The 12,261-nt window shown below is 51.8% G+C and overlaps 1 protein-coding gene and 1 long non-coding RNA gene across 3 annotated transcripts in view; one reads left to right on the forward strand and one right to left on the reverse strand.

Annotated features, from left to right (window-relative positions):
• Nucleotides 1-5,351, reverse strand: part of LOC138301362 (uncharacterized) — a 285,033-nt gene extending 279,682 nt beyond the window's left edge. For both annotated transcript variants that reach the window (XR_011205095.1, XR_011205096.1), the window contains exon 1: nucleotides 5,004-5,351. This is a non-coding gene — a long non-coding RNA (uncharacterized lncRNA). The remainder of the gene's footprint in view (nucleotides 1-5,003) is intronic.
• A 253-nt stretch (nucleotides 5,352-5,604) lies between these two features.
• The window catches only part of LMX1B (LIM homeobox transcription factor 1 beta), a 206,031-nt gene continuing 199,374 nt past the window's right edge, over nucleotides 5,605-12,261 (forward strand). Inside the window, 3 exon segments of the mRNA XM_069241773.1 lie at nucleotides 5,605-5,831; nucleotides 5,833-5,893; nucleotides 9,384-9,570. Coding sequence (XP_069097874.1) covers nucleotides 5,754-5,831; nucleotides 5,833-5,893; nucleotides 9,384-9,570 — 326 coding nt within the window. The 5' untranslated portion in view covers nucleotides 5,605-5,753.

A 12,261-nucleotide genomic window follows, 5' to 3' on the forward strand; every position in this document is an offset into this window, starting at 1 on the left:
TGCTAAGGAGGTGTCCGTGACGTGTCCGCGGGGTGCTGGCCGAGGGGTGCTAAGGAGGGCCAGTGACGTGTCCGCGGGGTGCTGGCCGAGGGGTGCTAAGGAGGGCCACTGATGTGTCCCCGGGGTGCTGGCCGAGGGGTGCTAAGGGGGTGTCCGTGACGTGTCCCCGGGGTGCTGGCCGAGGGGTGCTAAGGGGGTGTCCGTGACGTGTCCGCGGGGTGCTGGCCGAGGGGTGCTAAGGAGGGTCAGTGACGTGTCCGCGGGGTGCTGGCCGAGGGGTGCCATGGAGGGGCCAGTGACGTGTCCGCGGGGTGCTGGCCGAGGGGTGCTAAGGGGGTGTCCGTGACGTGTCCGCGGGGTGCTGGCCGAGGGGTGCTAAGGGGGTGTCCGTGACGTGTCCGCGGGGTGCTGGCCGAGGGGTGCTAAGGGGGTGTCCGTGACGTGTCCGCGGGGTGCTGGCCGAGGTGTGCCATGGAGGGGCCAGTGACGTGTCCGCGGGGTGCTGGCCGAGGGGTGCTAAGGGGGTGTCCGTGACGTGTCCGCGGGGTGCTGGCCGAGGGGTGCTAAGGGGGTGTCCGTGACGTGTCCGCGGGGTGCTGGCCGAGGGGTCCCGCACAGGTGCCCAGGAATGCCGAGGAGGACTCGAGCGGTGTTAGGGCAAAACAAATAACCATAAAAGTCTCTTTTCAACCGAGGCATCATCCCTTGGGGGGGGGGGGGGGGGGGTACGCGGGTGCTTCTGATACATTTATATTAACATCGAACACATCGCAATGGATTTAGAACCGACAAGTCTTCGGCAACATACATCACTTGCAACGTCACACCTGCCTCTATCGGATGATCTCCCGGGAGGGGGGGGGGGGGGAGAGGGTTACAAACTCACACTTCCATAAGTATAGTAGGCGAGAGACAGGGGTGTTACAAACACGCACGCGTTAAGGAACGCACATATACACCGACACATATGATATATGATTAAAAGGCATGTTATACACTCACGAACACACATATATGATGTATATGTAAAAGGACAGAGAGGATCTTATGAGCACATAAAACATGTGTGTTGTACACGTACAGGGAGAGACGAGATGTTATACACACTGGAACACAGATACATATATGTATCTATAATATATTCAGATAGAGGGAGACACGGTGCTGTGCACCTACGCCCACATGTTAGATAATATGATATTAACAGCGAATACGTTACTTTGGTTTTAGTCAACACGCATCAGATGCAACGTCAATTTTTGTCTCAAATTATCTATCTATCGATCGATAGAGGGAGAGCTGCACCCCCCAACACGCATATATATAATATAAAATATATGCGTCTATGTGTGCGTATATATGTGTGCGTGGATAGATAGATAGATAGATAGACAGACAGACAGACAGACAGACAGATAGATAGATAGATAGATAGATAGATAGATAGATACTCACCAGATAATGTATGCCGTACAAGGATGAAGAGGCGACGAGCGCCATTTTCTCATTCCCATATTTTTATTTTCATTTTCATAAATTCGAAGTGAAAGGCGCGGCAAGGTCTCGGCCCAAACCGCCTATTAACCGCGCTCAACATGTATGCAAAGTAAAATATATATTTCCCAAAAAATGTATGAAAAATAATGTTCGAATGCGCAGGATTGTACAGTCCGCGCGCTAACATTAAAATTATGCTTAATATTTAATGCTACAAACAGCATCACAATTGAATATATGTGCCTCCTCTCCGTGCAGAAGAAGGTTTCAACTGCTTATACAGCGCCCAAACACGAATACTAAGCGCTAATAAAACTAGGCGCTGGTATTTATTGGCGCTGGATGGTTCTCGCGCTTCTGGAGTACACGGGATCTATACCTCCCGTGTTTAAGAAGGGGGCGCTGTATTGTGGTGTGATCAGGCAGGTTCGGGTACATTTGAAGGGGGTACGGGAAAATGACCTGCACCCGTTCCAATGTACCTCCCACCCTGTACACTCTCTTACCGGCTTCTACCGGGGCAGCCCTGGCACCCCCACGGTCATACAATCAAATGACCGGTTTGCATGTAGCGCCGAAGAGGTCTGTTTCATTTGTTTCTAAGCTCACCGACTCTTAGCACACTATGAGGCGGAGGTTATTCAAAGATACACTGTCCTGTTTACGTTCACAGGTGATCAAAATGAGAAGCCAGGGTCTGAGATTCGGTTCCCAGCCCTCAATGTCCCATTAACCCACTTCTTTCTCTCAGGCCCTCTCCTCGGGGAGTCTGTTCGCTGACGCAACGTATCGTGTGGTACCCACAGCCCACTGAGATCGACCGAGCTCAGGCTGTCTGCTGACACAGCCCATCCCGTAGCCCCCCATCGGGTACCCTCCAGCGCACAGATGCTTGCATCGGCTTGCTTAGCGCCTCGAGGGCCGCCTGATATACTAGTATTGCTTTCTGCTGCTAGAGCAGCTCGGCCCTTTTCAGAAACTAAGAAATATATTCAGACATTTATTTGAGAGGTGAAATGTTCTTCATGGTCGCGGAGCACGACCTAAGCTGCAGATGTTTGAGTCTGCAGAGAGAGATTCTAATCCTGGCTCCAGCAAGGGCTGGTAAAAGGTGTGATTCTGGGCACATCAGCCCCTCAGACTGTAAATACGTGCAACGTAGTTTAGTATAGCACAGATGGATCTGTGGTTTGGTCTCAGAGGGCCCACGTGCACCCACTGTTCACGCGCAACAACCAGTGTTCGAGGTACCCCCTCTGCCATGGAGACGGTGCCTCTGTAGAGCGCCCCGAGCTTCCTTCAGCCGGGTGTGCGCTACGTCAGACACCTTCAGAGAAGCATGTTTCTTTTTTGAACTGTGGTCCAAGTCTTGCCTCTGGATGTGCCAAGACAGCTCATCCAGCGTCGTGTGGTTTTCCACCCCCATCACTTGGACCGTTTTGAGTTTGAGAGGCCCGAGGGCGATGCCATCCCAGCCCCATTTAAGGTGCTCGGCATCACCCAGGCGGGAACAACCCTCTGACGCGAAAGAGGCGTCTAAAAGGTGTTAATCTTTAGAGGCCAGCGCCAAGAAGTGGTGTTTGCCGCTTTGGGCACTCAATGACCTCGCTCTTTCGTACTACCACTCCCTGGCACCCAAAAAGCAATAACCCTTGTTTTCATCACCGAACTTTTTTCAAAGATAGAGAGACGTCTACACACCCCAAATCGACGAGGAAATCTGTGTTCACTAAGGTGCATATGGTACAGTTCCTGGTGCCAGGGATGCTCAAACCGGGCTTCTATCAGACCATTGTGGTGGGATCCCTCCCTCAGAGCCCCCACCCCTTGACACCCACCAGCTTTGAGGTTAACTTGGACACCACTGTAGAAACGGCCGCTTCTCCGTGACCATCCGCTCTCCACATGGCCTCTCTGCAGACCCGGGGATTCACCCCAGCATTAGGGCGCGGGAGACTCACTGCGCACGGCTGAGCTCTGGGGGTACACGGGGGTGTCGTGTTCATTATATTTCATCTTCAGGACCCTTTACAGTCACACTCCCTGGCAGGTTCCCGGCTGCGGAGGTGCACGGGCCCGGTTGAAATTAAGCCGATGTTATTTTTATCGCAGTAGTTTGTCGTCGAATGGCCTGGCCTTCCGAAAATCTCCTTCGTTAAGCCGCTGCCCTGCTTGTGTTTCCCTTTCCCATGAGTGATATTTAAAACCGTACCTCTAAGGGGAGGCCCAGGCGGACAAAGCGTCGAACCCCCCAACCTGCGCTCTTGTGATGCGCGCCCCCTCTGCACCCTGGAAAAATAAAAACAAAGAAATAGATAAATTATACATTTAAAAAAAAAAACAAATGAAGTTGCACTTGCCATCTCTGTGTAATTTTATTGTTGTTTCCAAGGGCTGTTTTATTTTTTATTCCTCCCTCGCCCGGCCTTTATTACTTACAATATTCAGAATACATGCAAAACATCTATGGACTACGAAAAACCCTGTTTAATTACAAGAACCGTACACTAAAGAATTAGTAACATAAATAATCTATTAAATTCAGAATTGCTCAGATCAACAAAACACGGCCTTATCATTTGACGGAAAAATGCAGCTTCGAAAGTGAGTGATAAATTGTTTAATTTTGAAACGCAGCGCTATCCCACTTGGATCTGCAACCCAGGAAATTACTGTGAATCCCGGTCCGGGCCTGGGGAGCGGACGGTCCCGACACCCCGAGTTATCTCCCCTTCATCCAGACACCCCCGTCTCTGGTATCGCCGACCATCGCCAGGTGCAGGGGAGGGGGGCAGCGCGGCTTTACGACAGAAAATGACAAGTGAGGGAGTGGGGGACACTCTCCCGCTGCCGTATGTACCCCCCACCCCGTGACAAGGGACGTGACTGGTCCATCAATTACAAAAAAAATGTCCTTTGTGATCCTGTTATAAGAAGCGCCTCGAAAACCTGATACGTCGTAGATAAGCGCACGCTTCCCCTTCACGTACCCAAAGAACCTGTTTTTTTAATTTAAAATATTCTTTTTAGCTCTTCTCACAATGACATTGTGCTCACAGCTGAGCTGATGAGGGATGATTCACGCACGGCTGCGTGAAGCAAGCAAACGATGCCCCCGCATTCTTAAATGTTGATTTTAGATTACTTTACAGGCGTGGGGGTGGGGGTGGGGGGGGGGGGGGGTGAAAGTGAATGCTCAATAAGTAATTCGTCATCAAAAATGAAAACATTCCGCAGATTACAGGCCATCTAAAAAGCGACAATAAATGCCAATTCAACAGAATTAAAATATATATCGTACGAATTATATTTAAATATAACAATTCTAAGAAATTTGAAAAAAACTATGCAATCAAAGATGTTTATAATAATAAAAATAGTAATAATAATAATAAATATTATTATAATTATCAAAAAATAGCCATTAGCACACCAAAGGCAATAAATGAAACATTACAATGCAAGGCGTACAATAGGAACACATGATATATGTATAAAATACATACCCATCTCTCGCAGATGTCCCGGGGCTGCTAGAGAGCTAAACACACACAAAATAAAATTTAGAAAGTTCGTAGGTTTAACGAGAAATGACTCCAAACTATCATTTTTTTGCCCAGAAAGACTGTCTGGGTCGAGGTATTAGGTGGGATTATTGGTCCAAATGTGAAGTTCTCTGAATATGTTCTATTCACAGACACATGACATTGCTACAGTATTCATTTTAGGCAGGGGGGGAGCCGGCACTGCTCTCTCCTGACAGTTTGGAGTCAGATCGGGGCTATTGGTCGCCCCCGCACCCTTATCTCTTAATCTGCACCCCCGAATATCCCTGGCGCCTTATTGGGGTCCGGAGCTGGAAAGCTGGCGGCACTACTTGACGTTCCGGACGCGTGACTCGCGGCGGAGGGATCCGCCTGAGTTCAAGTGTCATGGAGTTGAGGAGGAGGGCGGAGTGCTGCGCTGGAGAGGGTGTATCCCTCCGCCGGACTCCTGCTCTGAGCTGGAGGGCTCTTCCATGGCACATTCACTCCTCGGCTGCTCTCCGCGAACCCCGCAGCCCCGCCGGCCCTGGATGTGCCCCTGCAAACCAGGCTCGCAGCCCACCCCCTGGAGCCAGCAGCGAGGAGGGCTCTGGCACCGATCCGGACCCCCCGGCAGGTGGCCCGGTGACCCGCGGGCCTCCAGGATCTGTGGGAGCCCCTCCTGACATTCGGACCCGAAGGAAGCTTCACCCCACCGACCCCCCATGTGTGATGGACATTGCCCCAGCCCCTGAGTCTCTGGAGAGGTGCTTCCCCAGGCGGCAGTCCCAGGGCAACAAGATGCTGGAGGGCCATTAAACTTGAGGACCACCCGCTGCGCTCCGGAGCCGCCACACTGGGGGTCTTGCTAGGTAAGTGAGGGCACCCGTCCCCTGCACTCACCCCCGCACCCCCAGCCTCCTTCGGTGACCCTTTGGGGCCCCTCGGAAGAGCCGAGTACAGTGCGCCGGCTCCAAACTTTGTAAACTTTCAGCGGAGCGCTGTGGCGGGGGGCACTTGTGAACTTATAGCCCTTTATTCAAAGGCTTCGGGGTCACCTTTGAGGGGAGAGTCCTGCAGCGGGGCATCTTTACAGCACCCCACCCCGCACCCGAAACATTTGTAACTTTCAGCGCACGCACATGCGCACGGGGTGACCCGATCCAGGGGACATGCTTGTACACTCGTATCCATTTAATCAAAGACTACGGGGTGACCTTTGAGGGGAGACTCCCGCAGCTGTGCATCTTTACAGCACCCCGACCCCTGCACAGCAGCACCCCAAACCTTTGTAAACTTTCAGCGCATGCACGTGCGCGCGGGGTGGCCTCATCCAGGGGACACGATTGTAAACTCATATCTATTTATCCATTTATTCAAAGACCACCGGGTGAACTTTGAGGGTCAGACTCCTGACGCCGTGGGAATTTAGAACACCAATGGCCCCCCCCCCCCAACCCCCTTCCAGGATCCAGAACATTTCTAGACTTTCAATGCGTGCACGTGGCATTGGGAGTGTCTCTGTATCCAGTATAATTAACTATTAAGACAAGCTCCCACCTAAAGACACAGTTAAAACAACCCCCGCGCCCCCACCCAAGTGTCCTAGCTCTCTGCAGTCAGTGCACAGCACCTATGGGACCCCCTCCCGGGCCCTTTGCACTGCTGCAGCCGAAGGCGCTATAAACAGTGTGTGCCTTGGTGCATGGTATGCTGTCAGTCTGCACTCATTTCAGCAGACAGGAAAATGTGAACTCTCACCCTCTGTCCAAGATGATTGCAGCCGGAGTCCAGCACTTTAAGGCGCCCCCGCTTCACCCCACCCTGGCCCTGTGTATGGTTAATCAGGCAGGACACTTTATAAACGGTGACAGCACCCAAGTGTGCAAGCGGGTGCACGCTATATGTACTCGACTTGTGACCTTTCACTCACTTTATTAAAGATAGTAGTGAACAGTGACATCTGGCTGTCCGAGCTTCCTGCAGCCGGCGTCCAGCACTTTAAAGCGCCGCCACCCTTGATCCGTGCTCTAATAAACTGTAAAGCACGCTCGTGTGCACGCTATATGTACTCGACTTGTGACCTTTCACTCGCTTTATTAAAGATAGGAGTGAACGTTGACATCTCATGTGTCCAGCACTTTAAAGCGCCACCACCCCTGATCCGTGCTTTAGTAAGCTGTAAAGCACGCTAAATGTACTAGACTTGTGACCTTTCACTCACTTTATTAAAGATAGGAGTGCACAGTGACATCTCATGTGTCCAGCACTTTAAAGCGCCACCACCCCTGATCTTTGCTTTAGTAAGCTGTAAAGCACGCTATATGTACTAGACTTGTGACCTTTTACTCACTTTATTAAAGATAGAAGTGCACAGTGACATCTCATGTGTCAAGCACTTTAAAGCGTCACCACCCCTGATCCGTGCTCTAATAAACTGTAAAAGCACGCTCGTGTGCACGGTACATGTACTAGACTTGTGACCTTTCACTCACTTTATTAAAGATAGAAGTGCACAGTGACATGTGGCTGTCCGAGTTTCCTGCAGCCGGCTTCCAGCACTTTAAAGCGCCGCCACCCTCGATCCGTGCTCTAATAAACTGTACAGCACGCTCGTGTGCACGGTACATGTATTAGACTTGTGACCTTTCACTCACTTTATTAAACATAGGAGTGAACAGTGACATCTCATGTGTCCAGCACTTTAAAGCGCCACCACCCCTGATCCGTGCTTTAATGAACTGTAAAGCACGCTCGTGTGCACGGTACATGTACTAGACTTGTGACCTGTCACTCACTTTATTAAAGATAGAAGTGCACAGTGACATCTGACTGTCCGAGCTGCCTGCAGCCGGCGTCTAAAGCGCCTATGCGCTCCTGCACTATAGCGCATGTGTAACAAATAATATTGTAAACTTCCAATCACGTAATTAGAGAGAAAGTGTAAGCTTCCAACGTCACTGTCTCTGTTCACTTCAGCGTATGTCACTTTACCCCCCCCCCCCCCCCCCCCTCTCAACCAGCCCCCTCCACGGGGCGCAGGCTCTTTCCTGCCCAAACAGAACACTTCACAAACAGGTGGCGCGTTGCGTATCCGACGTGCTATTTTCCAGGCGAGTGTCAACAAAGGTTGGCTTTACAGTTTATCCTTCTTTAAATGCACAGTATTGCTACTGACGTGCACCCCGGACCCTGGCACCCCCACATCTGCTGCAAGCACCTCATGAAACGTGCCTCACAAGGCGACTGCTGTTTCATGTTGTCCTTGAATACATCTGGGTGAGGAGGGGAGGGAGCGAATTTCGGGGTAAGGAAAATCAAAACAGAAAGAGAAGATTGGAGGGCTAGGAAGGGCCATTTAAAAGCGCCGCTCCCCGTAAAAAATGCATTTCCATGATCCGCGCAGCGCTGTGGTGGGGACTCATCCTTGGGGTTCACCCTGTAGGCCCAGTGCAGTTCACCTCCTTGTGCAGTTTTTAAGGTGCATTTCATGTTCGGGGCTGGCCATCGTGTAACAGAGGGGAGCAGTGCACGTAAACCTGCGCAGGAGCACGCACATTTATAATGAGGGGTGAAGCCGAGATTAAAAACAGAGCAAAGTCTGCATTCGGCAGTTTCACCGCTGGAACCTATATAACCGTTTTTAAATATTTCTTAACCTTTAAGGAGTAACAGACAAGTACATTTAGAACTGTTAGTTAAGTGGAAAGTGCGTTCAAGACTCAACAACCGATATAAACATTGTGCATTTCTATAAAGCGCTTAATTTGGGGACTGGACCAATTTCTAAGCGCTTCTGCTTTTAGTGAAGTAAACAACCACCCCATAGAGCTAATGAGCTATTTGCCAAGGATCACGCTATGTACTTAAAAGGGGGAAGCAGGGATTAGAGGAAATAGTGGCCGAAGTTGTAACTGGGCCCGTCCTCTCATTTAATTTAACGGGGTGCCCTCCCTCTAAAATATTGTTGTACTCAGTACAGTTGCCATATTTTTACATTTCAATAAGGCAGAGCACATATGGGCTGCACTGCCGAAGCTCGTAAAATACAGTTCCTATTTTTTTTCTATTATCAATGCCTGGGTCATGTTGTAACCAAGAGCTCCCGAGCTGTTATAGGTGAGAGATATATCCCATAAATTGAAGTATGATTTGCCCAGGGTCACACTGCAGTTCTCTGGCTGAGCCGTAATTCTGGTTCTATATGTGCCCGCTCTGTATCAGGGCAGGGTCTTCAGTGGTGGGCCACGGGGAGGTAGGACTGGGTCGACCCCATCCAGAGGATGCCCCGTCTGTGCGCGCGCGGATGCTCTCGTGCGCCCGCTTCTCATCTCCCCCATCTGCCTGTTTGCTGTTTCCCAGGGTCCGACTGCCAGCATCCAGCCGTCTGCGAGGGGTGCCAGAGGCCTATATCGGACCGTTTTCTGATGAGGGTGAACGAGTCTTCTTGGCACGAGGAGTGTTTGCAGTGTGCAGTGTGTCAACAGCCTCTCAGCACCAGCTGCTACTTCCGGGACCGAAAACTCTACTGCAAGCAGGACTACCAACAGTAAGGAGCATGCCCCCCCACCCCCTTTCATTGGTAGAGCCGGCATCCGCCGTAGCCCCTTGCCAGCTGCCTGCGCCCCTGCTCACTGTGCCAAGGCGGTGCCCTGCGCTGTGAACCGCTTCCAGCGTCGACTGTCCACAGTACCAGTCACTTATCACACACGGGGCCTTCACAACACACCTGCACCCCGCGTATCCTTATGTGTGTGCCTGGAGGCTCTGTTACATTCACTTGCACAGCGCCTAGTACCGTGCATGTTGTGCCGTAGCGCTTTACGTACAGCAGATCCATTCCTGAAGCATTACAGTTGCAATAATCGGGAGTTTACCCATCACGTCTCACTTAAGTAATAGTTTAACTAAATACTTTGTGAGGTGCTAACTACACAGCAGTCCATGGCGAGTGTATATGTACCTATGCAGCCAGGCTGTGTGCGCATGCGGTTAGGTTGTGTACATACATCTCGGCTGCATACATATACGTCCGGTGTGTGTTCGTATACGGTTAGCTTGTGTACCTTCAGACGGCTAGATTGTGTACCTATACTGCTAGGCTGTGTACTTGAAGGGCTAGGCTGTGTGTGTATAAGGTCAGGTTGTGTACTTGAAGGGCTCGGCTGTGTATGTGTAAGGTCAGGTTGTGTCTGAGTACCTTGAGGTTTTTGTGCAGCCTTGTCGCCTAAATATATTTGAAAAACAAGGCAGTAGGTCCCGTATTTCGCCCGAGAGCTTAAGTGTGAAGTGTTGTCTGTGATGTGTAGGGGTTCGGCGCCGGTGCATCACACAAAGGATGTGTAAAGCTCCTAGAAGATGCTTGTGAGCCAGGAAAGCACGGGCCGGGCCTCGGCTTGTCTGTGCAGAGTGGGACCTCAGCCTTCCACCAGCCCCCCCCCCCCCCCCACTTCAAAGGTGCCTTTTATCCCGACCTCCCAACCCAGACCAATACGCATGCAATATTTGTTCAAACACGCGTTTAATATCAGCACGTTCATGTTTTGTTATTTGGAAGAGGTTCCGGGATGCTACAATGTCTTCTCTCCTAGTGCTGCAAGGCGCACGGATATCAGTGTGCGTGTGCGTGGAAAGAGTATTTAAACTTGCACAACTCAAGACATGGTGCCAGAAAGACAAAGTAGTTCCGTGACGTAACGTCATGCTATAAATACCAGTCTGCTGTGTATTCCAGATATACCGGGGCAGGCCCGAGCCGTGCAGTGCACACAGCAGTCCTGCCCTGACCCCGCGAAGAATGCGCCCAGGCGGAACCTCCATCCAGATTCCTTTTCTCGGCGAGGCCCAGAGATGCCGGCATCAGGCCGGGTCATTCTGTACTTCTGAGGGTGGCACTGCCCACCCTGACTGCAGCGGGCCTCACCCGAGTGCACCTACACGTACATCATGTGTGCATGCTGGTAGAGTGAGGGGCCGAGGCGCTACTCCAAGCGCCAGCACCAGGCGATAGCTGGGCATCTTGTGACTGTCCAGGGAGGGTTGCCAACGGGGGGGCTGGCACGGAATGCCACACACACAGAAACTCCCAGGCGCTGAAGAAACACACGCGAGGCTTCCTTGTCAGCTGGGAAGGTGCACACAGCACAGGGCGCACGGGAGCGGGCACCCACAGGGCAGTGCATAGAGGCGGTGCACACAGAACAGGGCACACAGGACAGTCCATAGAGGTAGTGCACATATGTTGTGCACACAGGACAGTCCATAGAGGTAGTGCACATATGACGTGCACACAGGACAGTGCATACAGGCGGTGCACACAAGACGTGCGCACAGGACCGGGCACACAGGACGGTGCATAGAGGCGGTGCACATATGACGTGCACACAGGACAAGGCGCACAGGACAGTCCATAGAGGTGGTGCACACAGGACGTGAGTACAGGATAGGGCACACAGGACAAGGCACACAGGACAGTCCATAGAGGTGGTGCACACAGGACGTGCACACAGGACCGGGCACACAGGACAGGGCACACAAGATAGTGCATAGATGCGGTGCACACAAGACGTCCACACAGGACAGTCCATAGAGGTGGTGCACATATGACGTGCACACAGGACAGGGCACACAGGACAGGGCACACAAGACAGAGCATAGAGGCGGTGCACACAAGACGTGCACACAGGACCGGACACACAGGACAGGGCACACAAGACAGAGCATAGAGGCGGTGCACACAAGACGTCCACACAGGACAGGGCACACAAGACAGTGCATAGAGGCGGCGCACTCAGGACAGTGCACTCAGGGCAGTGCACGTAGGACGGTGCAGAAAGGACGTCCACACAAGACAGTGCATAGAGGCGGTGCACTTAGGACACTGCACTCAGGGCAGTGCACGCAGGACGGTGCACAAAAGACGTGCACACGGGCCAGGACACAAAGGACAGTGCATAGAGGAGGTGCACTCAGGGCAGTTCACGCAGGAGGGTGCACACGCAGTGCACACAGGACACTGCACGCACCACCGTGCACACAGGATAGCGCACACTCTCGGCTGCACGCTAGTTCGGTATATCAGGTCTGACCACTGATTGAGGAAGACCATGGTTGCAGCGAGCGCGGCCCTGAGGTTGTGTGCCTTACACTGAATAACCTCGCTGCCAAGATAAAACATTCTGGCTTTTAATATGTTAATTACTGACTCACTTATGAGCGGAAGTGAACGAAACTGCTCAGT

The sequence above is a fragment of the Pleurodeles waltl genome, chromosome 6 (assembly GCF_031143425.1).
Source record: "Pleurodeles waltl isolate 20211129_DDA chromosome 6, aPleWal1.hap1.20221129, whole genome shotgun sequence".
NCBI lineage: Eukaryota > Metazoa > Chordata > Amphibia > Caudata > Salamandridae > Pleurodeles > Pleurodeles waltl.